Here is a 13,718-nt window from a genome sequence, read left to right as displayed (position 1 = left end):
AGTAGCAGCTTCATCTTGCAGTCACCATTCGCATTTGCACACATTGCAAGGATTAATATTTCCTTCATAGGTTTGTGGCCTGGCAGGCTCTTCTCCTCTGCTGTTATATATGTCCTCCTCGGCACCTTTTTCCAGAAGAGTCCTGTCTCGGCATCGGTTTCCAGAAGAGCCCTGACAATGAGAGTGGAGCCAGTCCTTTTTAAAATTATCAAACCATCCCAGATTGGCTTTGAATGATTTTTCTGATGCTTCGTACATAGATGTTCCCGGTGTCTGCACCAAATCCTCCTAAATGGCTTGTGCCTTCTTACAGATGATGCTTGCTCTCATGCTAGTGCATAGCTCAAATCTTGGCTTGCATGTCAAAGCAAAAAATTGACCAAGCAATGGCTTGTATCTCAAAACCTCTTAGGTTGGTTTGCTTGTAAGTCAAGGTTTCACTGTATATGCAATCTTTCAAGTGTTGATTCATTGCTTCATTTGTGAGATATGCTTAATTTCCATTTTGTATTTACGTTTTGCCTTTTTAATACCATGATAATTTCAACATTTGACATTCACATTTATTTTTACATTTCTTAGTATCTTGAGTGTCTCAATATGTGACTATTGGGATTATTATAGAAAACTTCATACTCATCAAATTGTCATACTCATTGAAATGGCTCTATGTAGTGAACCTTACCTATTAGGTCTGGGATGAAGCCTTGGTAACAGTGAGTGAGGCAGCCTCCATTTTGTTGAGGAATGCCAGGCAGCCATCCTGAGTGTGGTTAGAAAGGGGGAGGAGCTTAGAGATTCTTAGGATTGGCCAACCAGAGCAGATGGGAGGAGCCAAGTCTTAGAGTACAGAGAAGAAAAAAGAGCTCCAGAGAGTTCTGTTTTGAGGTTTGAAGAAGGGAGTTCTGTTTGAGGGTTTGAAGAGAGCAGTTTGATTTTGGAGTTGGGAGAGTGTGTGTGAGAGAGAACTGAAAGCTGTGGAAACTGACAGGCTACGTCAGGCAGTTTGGATCTCTGGGGGGGGGGGGGAGATAACTCAAGGGATTGTATCTCACTACTGGGTTGGTTAATAGAAGGACTCTAGGTTAGAGTTAATTAACAACCCAGGGGAACTCGAGACTATTCTCAGCAAATAGAGCGAGGGTTTTTGTGACCAATAGATAGATTGGTTGGTTGGAACTGTTTGAAACTAAGTGAAGTAAATCTGAAACATACAACTAAGTTAAGCCAAAGAACGTCTGTAACCAATTACACGTATGAACCTCTCTGAAGTAATCATTTATCTGTTTTTAAGAAAATAAATTGTTATTCTATTTTCAATTTTCAAGAGCCTCCACAGTGTATATTTTCCATCGAGAAGACTTAATAAAAGTTCCAGCAATACAACAATAAAATACCACAGAAAAGCCTCATAGTGAACATCGGTTTGGGATCCAGGGGTAGAAACAGTGTGGACAGGGAATGGGAGAAGTTTGCCTCAGACACATTTAACATTTAGGATTTAAAAATCGTAAAGACCTTTTAGGTTGGTGGCAGCTACCATTTAAAAAGAAAATCTGTTATAATTAGCCTAGCCTTTCCCCGCTCGTACATTTCCTTTATATGGGTGGCAGCGGTGGGACATAATTAAAAGATTCCCCCCTGCCTCAGTATTCTGGGAGTAGTCATATCATAGCTCTTCATTTCATTTCTTCAGTGGTACACAGCATTTGAACTTTATTTTGTTTTCCTTTTCACATTCACGTGTGAATGGAATTGATTTCATTTTTAATATATTTGATTCCATTTTTCAATGTGTAACTTTGTTCCAAACTATGTATCAATATTGAAGCTACACCTGTTGCATATTTTCATAAATATGTTTAGATTGTACTGTTTTGGTTTGTCTTGACATTCGTCTTATTCTGCTACCTATAGGCATCTGTTACTCATAATATTATTCAATCAAAACTTTATTGTACTCCGAAGATCCAAATAGTTCAGCAGTAAAAGTTACACAAAGTGCGGACAGATGAATAAAATGATAAAACTGATTAAAATGCAGGATGATGCACTATACAAGTTGTGTATGAACAAGAATGAGAACTCTGCAAAATAAATACAGGGCAGGTTTCAGCCTGAGTTAATATAGGAAGTTGCCTTATGCTAGCTACTAATATGATTCACTGTTACACTAATACTTTTTTGATAGCACTATTTGCAAACACCTGTAAATTTAATACTACAGTAGAGTCTCGCTTATCCAACATTCGCTTATCCAACGTTCTGTATTATCCAACGCAGTTTGCCTTTTAGTAGTCAATGTTTCAATACATTGTGAAGTTTTGGTGCTAAATTTGTAAATACAGTCATTACTGCATACTCTGTTTCCCTGAAAATAATACATCCCCTGAAAATAAGACATAGTAGAGGTTTTGCTGAATTGCTAAATATAAGACCTCCACTGAAAGTAAGACCTAGCAAAGTATTTGTTTGGAAGCATGCCCGCCAAACAGAACACCAGAGCATGCAGGATTGGTAAATGTACATACCATAGATTGTTGTACATGGAAATAATGGTAGTACAGTAGAGTCTCACTTATCCAACATTCACTTATCCAACGTTCTGGATTATCCAACGCATTTTTGTAGTCGGTGTTTTCAATATATCATGATATTTTGGTGCTAAATTCGTAAATACAGTAATTACTACATAGCATTACTTCATATTGAACTGCTTTTTCTGTCAAATTTGTTGTATAACATGATGTTTTGGTGCTTAATTTGTAAAATCATAACCTAATTTGATGTTTAATAGCCTTCTCCTTAATCTCTCCTTATTATCCAACATATTCGCTTATCCAATTTTCTGCCGGCCCGTTTATGTTGGATAAGTGAGACTCTACTGTAACAAGAAATTCTTGATAGGATTCACAATTTGTCTGGTTATGCTGGTTTGTGATGACAACTACTGTACAGCATATAATAAATATTTTTTTTTTTTGGTCAACAAAAAATGTGAATTCTTCTTCATGGAAAAATAAGACTTCCCCTAAAAATAAGACCTAGCGTATCTTTGGGAGCAAAAATTAATATGACACTGTCTTATTTTCGGGAAAACACGGTAGTAATTACTGTGTATTGAACTGCTTTTTCTGTCCATTTGTTGTAAAACATGATGTTTTGGTGCTTAATTTGTAAAATCATAATGTAATTTGATGTTTAACAGGCTTTTCCTTAATCCCTCATTATCCAACATTTTTTGCTTATCCAACATTCTGCCGGCCCGTTTATGATGGACTAGCTTGGGAACCCGGCGATGCCCGGGTTATTTGATAAAGCATTATTTGTCTTTGATTGTTAGGTATTCTCAGTTTGGAGTGGGTGAACTACAATTCCCAGAATCGTGGGTCAATCCTTCCCAAACCCTCCCAGTATTCAAAGTTGGCCATTTTGGGTCTGTGTACCAAGTGCAGTCCAGATCTGTCATTGGCTGGTCATCGTCTGACTGCAGTGCTCTCTGGATGGGGGTGAACTACTACAACGCCCAGATTACAGGGGCAATTATCCCAAAACATCTGTCAGTATCCACAGCAGGCTATGTTGAGTCTATGTGGCAAGTTTGACCCAGATCCGTCGTTGGCTGGATACAGTGCTCTTTGGATGCAGGTGAACTACAACTTCCAAAATCAAGGCCCATTCCCACAAACCCCTGCAGTATATTCAGCTGATCATGAGGTTTCTCTTTGCAAAGTTTGGTCCCGGTCCAAACCTTGCACAGAGGGTCACTGTTTCTCTGGATACAGGTGAACTATAACTCCCTTTCCCCCAAACTTGTCCAATATGCTCTTTTGGTTATGGGGGCTCTGTGTGCCACGTTTGGTCCTGGTCCATCATCGGAGCAGTTCAGAGTGCTCATTCATTGCAGGTGAACTATAAATCCCAGTACCTACTACTCCCAAATGTCCAGGCCAATTCCCCTCAAAACCCACCAGTATTCAAATCTGGGCATATCGGGTATGCATGGCAAGTTTGGCCCAGAGCCATCATTGTTTGCGTTCATAGCATTCTGGATGTAGGTGAACTACAACTCCTCTACATTCCCCAGTAGGAGTCACAGTGCTCTGACTTGAGGCAGGGTGAACTACAACTTCCACCATGTGGAGTCGATCCCCCAAACACCTCCAGGAAGTGCAGTTGTGCTGTTTGTTATGGAGACAGATTTGAAAGGGAAGGGCAGTAGGCGGGGTCATGCAAATTTCACACCAATGGCGAACCCTGGGATGCCTTCTTGTGGTGGAGGAAAATGCAAAATCTAGGATGAAATGGTCCCCAAACGAAAGCATTCCTTGGCTGGTGGGCCGTAGTGTTTGAGAAGGACACTGGCAGGGTCTGGGCTGCATGGTCATGGAGCTTGCTGTAACCGCAATGTCAGTGGAAAAGAGTAACTTGCTGGCTCCTCAGCACTGGGAACTGTAGCCTGTTTGTGGAGGCCAGAGGCTGTCTGTGTGAACAGACACCAGTGCCACATACACACATAGGGGTTTTCACTTTTATTATGAATATAGATATAGATATAGGTAAGTGAGACTCTACTGTATGCAAAATATGATTTAGTCATCAGATGAACATTAAAAGCTGATGTACACAACCATGTCAGTGCGCCACACTTTGGGAGACTCATGTTTTTTTGAAAATGACCTTAAATACCCGAACATTATTCTTCTATCTGGTAGTCAGGTGTATTTAATTTCATCAACACCCTGAGAATTTACAGTATACCATTAACCCAAGCTGATGAGGAAAATGGTCAGTTCTGTAGTGCTACTGGAAAGTCAAGAGTTTAATATTTTTAGAAAGCTCTGTTCCAACTGTTATGTAGCACTGATTTTCATTAAAGCTTCAAAAGAAATATTAAATCATGGATATATCACAAACATAATGGTCACATACAAATTGATTTCCTAATATTTGATGACAAATCTATTTCTGTGAATAATACAAAACAGCTTACCTGTGATGCAACCTCAGAAGCTTTCTTGTTGGACGAAGTCTCTGTTGGAGGAGGAGGAGGAGGTGGTGGTGGTGGATGTGGCAGCAATCTGGGTGCTTGATTCTCTAGAAGGGGTGATGTCAAGAAACAATTTCATGACAATTTTGAATACACAGGCTTGAATTTTGTTGTGAGTTCCAACTAGAGTAGACCCGATGAATTCACAGAATTTATATAAGTGTTGACTTATCAAGTTACCGCCAATTGAGTGTGGCAACTCTATTTAGGATTCACAAGAGAATTTAAGCCATACATTTAGTTGATGAGCATTCAAATTTAATGTTCAGCAAATTAATGTCATATAATTGGGAATAAATAAATTATAGATTTCTTTAAAATCAGCATGACTTGATAACTTGGAACATCGGGTTTGAAAATAGATTTGATAATATGAAATATTAGAAAATTGATTTACTAAGACAGATACTGATTATATATTTAATTTGGAAAGTAACTATTAACTTGTCAAGGAAACCAGTAAGCATTGGGCAAGTCCATGAGATTTATGAGTTAATTAAAAAGTACCATCTTCTTAAGTTCTCAAAAAGTCTCTTTTATTCTTTTACAGTTATAAAAGAATAAAATGGGACTTACAAATCCCAGTAGTCCATAGCATTGAGCCATGGCAGTTAGAGCTGTGTCAAATTGTATTAATCCACAGTGTAGAGGCAGGCAAAGAGATGGAAATGCCAAGTCGAAAAAGGAATTTAGCTTAGATTGCAGGAAATCTTATCACTTCATTAATCAAGGGCCTAGCACTATGTAAACAAAGAATGGCAAAGCGATTTGCTGCACTACGCAACAAATAATGTAATATGAAATATGCCATCGAAATCAGCACATCCTATAATCAATGGGGAGGGTTACTGAAGAGAATACTGTACTCTTACCTCTATATAGGCCTAAGAGGAGTGGGGGAACTGCCTTTTTTGCTAAAAGGCCTTCTTGAAACATTATATGATACTTGTATATTGTAACACAATATACAATAGAAATCCATGTAGAATAATACAGAAAGAGAAGTTACTGAACAGTCCCCTGGGTTCCAAACATTTTCCTTTACACAAGCATTCTGTTTGGCATTCTGACAGTGCCCTGGCTGTTTGAGGGCTTTGGTTCACCTGCTAAGCAAACAAATATTTCTTCCCAGCACAATTTCCTTCTATTGCTCACCTCCTCTTTTCCATTATTGTTTTATTTCTTTCCCAAACTTAGCTGTTTTCAGCTCTACTACCTTTTCAAAGAAATTAGTCTACTATTAGTCTGCTTAACAGAGCCATGTGGCACCTTTCCTTCAATTTTAACACTACTTCTCCTGATGCAGCAAGGAGAGGCAGCTACCTAATGTATCCTAACAGTCTAATGACCTAATTTACTAAGGGATGTTTTTAACTTCAACGTTAAGTGTGAAATCATTAGAAAAAAATGTAGTACTAACTTAAATACTGTAGCTCATGAACTAGTTCATCCCAAGGTTTGCATGTTTCCCACAGATATATCAGTTTCGTATCATTATTCAAGTGTAGTGCTTGGGGATACATAACTTACCAATTCTAGGTGTAGCTGCTGTGATTGTTTCTGAAGGAACAGAATGGTTGAAGGCTGACAAAGGGATTTTCATTTGTATGTTACTCCTACTGGTGGGAGGAGTATAGATTCCTGAAGTAGTTACAGTAGCCAAAGTAGTCCTTGTAGCTTGTGCAACAGGATGTGCTGTTGGGACAGCTTGTACTGCAAGAGTTGTTCCTATTGAACAGCCAACACTTGCTGGAGAGTTCCTTTGAATACTAGAGCTGGATATAGAAGGACTGTTGTTTGGTTTTGCTGAATTAGACGGCGGCAGAGGCAATGGAGTTTTGGTTAGGTTACCAACATTAGATGAGCTTTGTACAGGAATAAATTCAACACTGCCAGATTGTTGGTTTGTAACCAAGGTGCCAGTATGGCCTTGCAGTAGCTGAGGTTGGGAAGACATTGCAACAGGTACATGCAATATTACCGGCAAGGACTGCAGAGAAACAGACATTGACTGTGTGTTGCCACCAGCCACCTGGTTGGTGCCAACTACTGTTGCTGTGTTAGGTGCAGGAATAACAGATGTTGTCAAGGTGCCAGATGTCAATGGTGCAGAGGTGACCGGTGTTTGTGGTTTGGTATGTCCACTGCTTTGTGTCTGAGGTGCAATAATAGTAGTAGCAGACACTATAAAAAAAGAAAAGGAGAAAGCTTTTAAATTTTGTTCCAATGAACTACTATGAACATATGGGATAGTTGTGCCTTGTTCAAGAGTGCCTTCAAATCCTTTCTGACATATGGCAATCCTATCATGGGGTTTTGTTGCCAGAATTAGTTCAATGGGCGTTTGCCCTTGCCTTCCTGAGACAAAGAGGAATTCGAACTCTAGTCTCCAGAGGCACAGTGCAATGCTCAAACCACTACACCATGTTGGCTTGTGCCTTGCTGATCCTAATTCCCCTGTTTACCTTCCTCCTGCAATTGCAAAAGAAAAATTGGGAAGGTGCTGCTGTTTGAAATTTGAAACATTTTAGGTATAAGTTTCCCAGTTCAGGATTTGTGAATGATCTCTGTAGCAAATAAATGAATGAAAACATCTCTATATGGCAAACTACAGGCAGTCCCCAAGTTACAAATAAAATGGTTTCTGTAGGTTTGTTCTTAAGTTGGATGTATATATGATTTGGAACAGGTACATTTTTAAGTGTAACTCCAGCCAAATATATGCACTTTTTAGCTTTGAATAACATAGGAAAGGGTTAACATTCTTGTGGTATTTATTTTGCTCCCCTGTTCCGAAGATTTCACCTCACTTTCTGTCCCTGTGGATTTTGGAAAATTTGGCTTGTGGAAACAAAGACTGGTGAGAAAGCTTCAGGAGAGATACCTTTTCCCCATGGTAATTCTTCCAGAAGTGAATTTTCCTTCCTAGAGGTAACATTTCTCTCACTTCCTGTTGTCTCACCCCTGTTTTTAATTATGAATCATTTGTAAGTCCGCTGTTTGTAACTCAGGGACTGCCTGTATTTAGAAAGCACTTTTGAAAGACTCTTAAAGACAACCTGATTCCCCATTTATGATTAAAAGAAAATTTAATGGCCACTTGGGATTGTGTATTCTCTCAGACAACACTCCTCTACTACAGTTTGTCCTAAAACAGGAGTTGACAACCCTCAGAGAGTTGAAGTGCACTTTCCCCACTTAATCTGGATGGCTCACTAATTTTGAATTTCTTTTAATTCTAAAAGCCCTTGTAGATATCAGGGGAAATTTCACCAATTTTGGCTCTCTCTAGCCCTTTTTAGGCCCCAGAGAGCCCCCCCCCCCAAAAAAAAACAAAAACTGGAAGTTATCTGACATTCTGTTCTTTAAAACAGCCTCCCCTAGCTTAAAATGGAGACGGAGAGAACATGCTGGGAGATATGTAAAATTGTCCTCTATATTTCACAGAGAGCATTTGCAACACAAAAAGTTGTGGGACCCTCAGGCAGTGGCATAATTAATGTGAAGCCCACCATGACATTGTGTTCCACATTGTATGACAGGTGATGCTTTGGTTCTCTATAGATATCTCTTTGGAAGGTTATCTTCAGGAGATTGTATTCTACAATCCTGAATCATACCAGTTTTCTGCAAGCACAATTACACTGATACTTATAAAAATGATTCCATAGGGGGGAAAGTGTTGTATCTGAAATCCAAAAATATTTGTACCTGTATTTACAGGAGACTGAAATGTAGTTGTTGTGCTCTCTCCCACATTTCTCTTGGACTCAAGCATTTGTCTTACTGTGCCAGCATTTCTATGAAATAAATATTTATGTTAGCTATGACAAGCAGTGTAACTGTAGAAATAAGTAGTAAAATGGTGAGATCCTATTCAGTTCTGGAAGGCTACAATGTCTTTTTGATGGATTTCCACTAGGTGGTCCAGCATACACTGGATGCTAGAGATCATTTTCTAGAGCACATGTTTCTTCAAAGCCTGTCTCTGAGGGTTCTGGGAACCAAAGTATTATGAGGAATGGCTTGGAAAACTACCTGTGCCTCATCAACAAATTACTTCATGAGCCTTCTTGCAATAGCACCTCAAGTTGAAGAATCCCCCCTTAAAGCTAGATATTGAAGAAACAAGTGACTTGAGATATGAGCTGCCCTCTGGTGGAAGGTTGTATGCTAGAGGGCCACCTCCTACTCCTGTATGTCTGTAAAGTGGGTAGAAGGGGTAACCTACTATTTTTGCTACCACAGTCCTTTCACTTGCAAAGCTCCAAAAGAAAAAAAAACATAAAGAATACGAGTTCCTGCAGATTGGGTTGGCAAACGGAAAGAACCCAAACATGGCGGATTACTCCTCATGTCATCCTGAGAACATATGAACAGACCAATGCTTTTAACAGAAGAAGACATGAACAGTTCCCAATAATTAGGATATGAAAAATATAATCCACAATACATTTTATATTTTTATGGAACAACTGTAATTCCAAGAACGATTTTGAAAATTCCATACAATGCAGGTCTACATTTTCAAAGCTTACCGAAACTGTGCGTTGTTGATGCCACCTGTATCGCTGACTGCTTTTTCTGGGGAATGTGGATTCTGCAAGTGATGCAAGTTAAATGAGTTCTATGCTGTAAAAATTGTACTTCATATATGATCATCATGCTTATGATTTTTTAAACTTCACTTCTATTATGTAAGTTCATTTATTACAGTGATTCCCAAAGTGGCCGCTACCACCCCCTGGGCAGGGCCAGGTGAGGGGCTTGACTTCTTCCCGAGAGCCTGAGACAGGGCTGAGAATCTATACCTCTCCTGAGGCGCTTGTTGGGACACAGAGGGCGGAGCTAAGGAAGGGGGCAGGGTCTTCTTCCAAGAGCCTGAGACAAGGCTGAGCCTCTATACCTCCCCTGAGAGGCCCTTTAAGACTAAAGGGCGGGGCTAGGGGTGGGGGCAGGGCCTCTTCCCAAGAGCGCGAGACAGGGCTGAGCCTCTGTATACCTCCCCTGAGGCGATTGTTAGAACACGGGGGCGGGGTATAGATGTTCAGCCTCGTCAGGCACTTGGGAAGAGGTCCCACCCTCTCCTCTAACCCCGTCCTGTGTCCTGGCAGGAACCGCAGGACAGGGATAGAAGTTCAGCCCTGCCTCAGAGCTCGTAACTCCGCCCATCCAGTCCTGGCCTCCCAATTGTAGCGCCACCCACCTCCCCCTCCCAGCCCTGCATCTTGGACTGGGGAGAGGCTCAGCCCCGCCCTCTTGAGCAGGACCCACACCCACCCCTCTAAGCCACGCCCCCCTTTCCGGGGGCACTGAGTCATATTTTATCTGGAAAGGGGGCGGCAGGCCAAATAAATTTGGGAACCACTGATTTATTATATGATGTCCCCCCCCCTTCTCTGGAACATCTAATACTGAAATTCTATATGTATGGCAACACTAGTATACCTTCCTACATTTTTTCAACAATTCTGTTTTTGTTTTTTTTAAGCTACATCACACAACACAGGAGAATAACTTTCTGCTGCAAAAGTGTTAAGATGACATATGAGATCCCCCACCCCAACGTATTACAAAAGGAATCAAAGTCACTTCTTGAAACAGAGGTCTTTACTCTGGTTTATGAATGACATTGCATAAAGTATGCCAGAAGTCTGAAGTACTCAACTCTAACAAAACAAATTAGAAGTTCCAACTGTAGTAAAACTAATTCTGAAGTATTTGAAATAATATTACATATTTGGGATGCTTCACACCAGTAGGTAATCCTAACAATTATAAAGTTCTGTTGCTAATTTTTAATCATGTTAATACTAATGATAGGATTTCCAGACATCTCATGTATTTTATGGAAAACTCAACAGAGAAAGAGTCACTAGTAGAGCTACTTTGCTTTGTATTAGTAAATATATACTGCATGTCCTAAACTAATAGGTAAAGATTTTTAAAATAACAAGACTCCTTGCGCAGTTTGAAATCTTCTGGTTATGGTTTATTTTTAATTCTATAGCAGCACTAACGGCAGGATATTTTGCCGTGCTTCCTGACCTAATTTTTAGCCGATAATAACTCATTGTCTATGTAAGACTAAGCAGCTACGAAGTCATGCACTAAGAATCTCTGATAAAATACCACTAACTAAAGATATTTTGGCTCAGTACTATCTGAGAAAAAAATCCTCTTGTTTAAGCCTTTGTGACTGGAAACACTTTAACTCTGCTTAATTCTTTAAAGAGAAGTAAAGGTTCATCAACTTAACATACAGACTTTCTCATTGCTTAAATGCATTGTGTCACTATTTTGTCTAGGAGCGTTTTTCATGAAAGAATTGTGTGAATGCCTGGAGTATGATTACCACAGTAACAGTAAATCAGAAAGGTCACCAAAAATTTAATTCTTACTTCAGGCTTTTTTTTGGAGTCTTCTCTGGCTGCTCCAAACCTTTTTGTCAATCTTGCAATTTTAGCCTTTAAAGAAATGTAAACAGCATGTAAATAAGATTCTAATTTTTTTCTTCCAATAATATATTTCACACAAGTCAACTATTGCCTACTGTTGGTTTGAGTCAGCATTTCTTTAAAAAATGTGTCATAACTTTGCATCCTTGCTAAAGAGAGGCCTAAGGCAGAGCACTAATCCACCCAGGCAAATTCCTCTGACACCTTTCTTTAAGCATAATGGCCAAAAAGCGCTTCATGGCAGATGATATGCCTCTTATCTATGAATCCTGTCCACATCATTAGGAATTATAAACAAAGAAGAATCCACCAGACAGGACAAGCATCAGTCACACTCCCCAAATTAAAAAAAAATCAGTAACATATGTAAATAAAAGAAATACAAGTATTTTTTATTCATAAAGTAGCCCTCACACCGCATACATTTATCATATTGAGAAATAAGTTGTATTTTTATTATAACATGTTACTAAATGGGTACCACATTTCAATTATCTTGCCTCTGTATACTTCTTAACTTGAGGATTTCACCATTAGTATTTTCCATTAATGCTAGTTACTGTATTTCTATTCTTGTTGTTAAATATAGAAAAATAAGTTTTTTATGTAGAGAAGCATACTATTTTCCAGGAATACAGCTGTAACTACCAGGACGTTTTTAATAAGTGATAGGTTCCTTTAAGAGAAAATGTCTATCTCAAAATTAGTAATTTGTGGACAGAATCAGAATGCCTAGGTGTATCTGCAGCATCCAACATTACTGTCTCGGCTTCTATAATTAGATTAATTGGAGTATGTTATTAACTTCTATCAAATCAAATTTATGGTGACCCTCAAAAGCACCCTATTATCAACCCTGCCCAGATCTTGCAGATTCCGAACTGTCCATCTTGAGTCCATCTTTAATGCAGTCGCCTCATCCTACTGCTTTCTGCCTTATCAAACATTATTGTGTTTCTAATGACTTATGCATTCTCATGATATGTCCAAAAGTATAACAGTCTCAATTTAGTCATCCTGGCTTCTAAGTAGAATTCAGTTTTGATTTGCTCTATGACTCATTTATTTGTTTTCTTTAGCAAGCAATGACATCTGTAGATACTATATACCACATTTCAAATGAATTGATTTTCTTCCTATCAGCTTTCTTAATTGTTCGGTTTTCTTCACCTTATGTAGAAATCAGAAATACGATGGTATAAACAATTGTAATTCCAGTATTCAATCATATATCTTTAAAGTTCAGGATCTTGTTAAGTTCCTTCAGAGCTACCCTTCCATATTCTAGTCTTCTTTTGATGTCTTGACTGCAGTTTCCATTCTGATGACCCTAATTATGGGAAATCTTGAACTATTTCAATGTCTGCATAGTCTACTTTAAAGTTATGTAAATCAACTATGGTCATTAATTTTATTTTCTTAATTTTCAACTGTAAACCTGCCTTGGCACTTTCTTCAGTAATTGTTTCAGACCTTTGCTATTTTCTAGAAGTACGATGTTATCTGCTTATCTTGTTGATGTTTCTTCCTCCAATTTTCATGCTTTCTTCCTCTGAATCAAATCATGTTTTATATATGATATGTTCAGGATGCAAGTTAAACAGAGATAAAATGCAGACTTGCCTGAGCCCCGTCAGTTTGAAACCATTCAATTTCTCTATAGTCTGCTCTGATGGTAGTCTCTTCGAATATACTGTCACATTTATTTATTTATTTATTAACAACATTTCTACCCTGCCCTTCTAACCCAAGGGGACTCAGGGCGGCTTACAACAACCGGCAAAATTCGGTGCCAAACAGATCAATAAAAACAGCAACACATCTAAAACCATTAACAATAATCCATAAAATACATTAGTCAAGCTTAAAACATATAGTTACTTATTATCATTCTTTCAAGGAACCTAAGTTCAGACCATGTCAATATACCACTTATTCATTAAATGCTTGCACACAAAGCCATGTCTTAACGTTCTTCCTGAAGCCCAGAAGAGTTGGGGCCTGCCGGATGTTACTGGGGAGGGCGTTCCACAGTCGAGGAGCCACCGCTGAGAAGGCCCTGTCCCTCTTTCCCACCTGTGAGGCTGGTGGGACCGAGAGCAGGGCGTCTCCAGACGATCTTAGTGTTCTTGATGGTTCATAGGAGGAGATACGTTCGGACAGGTAAGTTGGACCAGAACCGTTTAGGGCTTTGTAGGTCAAAACCAGCA

General features: G+C 39.1%; 1 protein-coding gene across 4 annotated transcripts in view; it reads right to left on the bottom strand.

The window, feature by feature from the left end:
• Window positions 1–13,718, bottom strand: part of atf7ip (activating transcription factor 7 interacting protein) — a 97,665-nt gene that overhangs the window by 13,463 nt on the left and 70,484 nt on the right. For all 4 annotated transcript variants that reach the window (XM_016998165.2, XM_008122560.3, XM_008122562.3 and 1 more), the window contains exons 6-10: window positions 11,452–11,517; window positions 9,589–9,650; window positions 8,762–8,850; window positions 6,581–7,234; window positions 4,994–5,097 (exon numbers count right to left, since the gene is read on the bottom strand). In XM_016998165.2, coding sequence (XP_016853654.1) covers window positions 4,994–5,097; window positions 6,581–7,234; window positions 8,762–8,850; window positions 9,589–9,650; window positions 11,452–11,517 — 975 coding nt within the window. The remainder of the gene's footprint in view (window positions 1–4,993; window positions 5,098–6,580; window positions 7,235–8,761; window positions 8,851–9,588; window positions 9,651–11,451; window positions 11,518–13,718) is intronic.

This window comes from Anolis carolinensis, chromosome 5, assembly GCF_035594765.1.
Source record: "Anolis carolinensis isolate JA03-04 chromosome 5, rAnoCar3.1.pri, whole genome shotgun sequence".
In the NCBI taxonomy this organism is placed as follows: Eukaryota; Metazoa; Chordata; class Lepidosauria; order Squamata; family Dactyloidae; genus Anolis; species Anolis carolinensis.
Note: the sequence above shows the minus strand (reverse complement) of the source record. Positions and strands in the feature narration are given on the sequence as shown.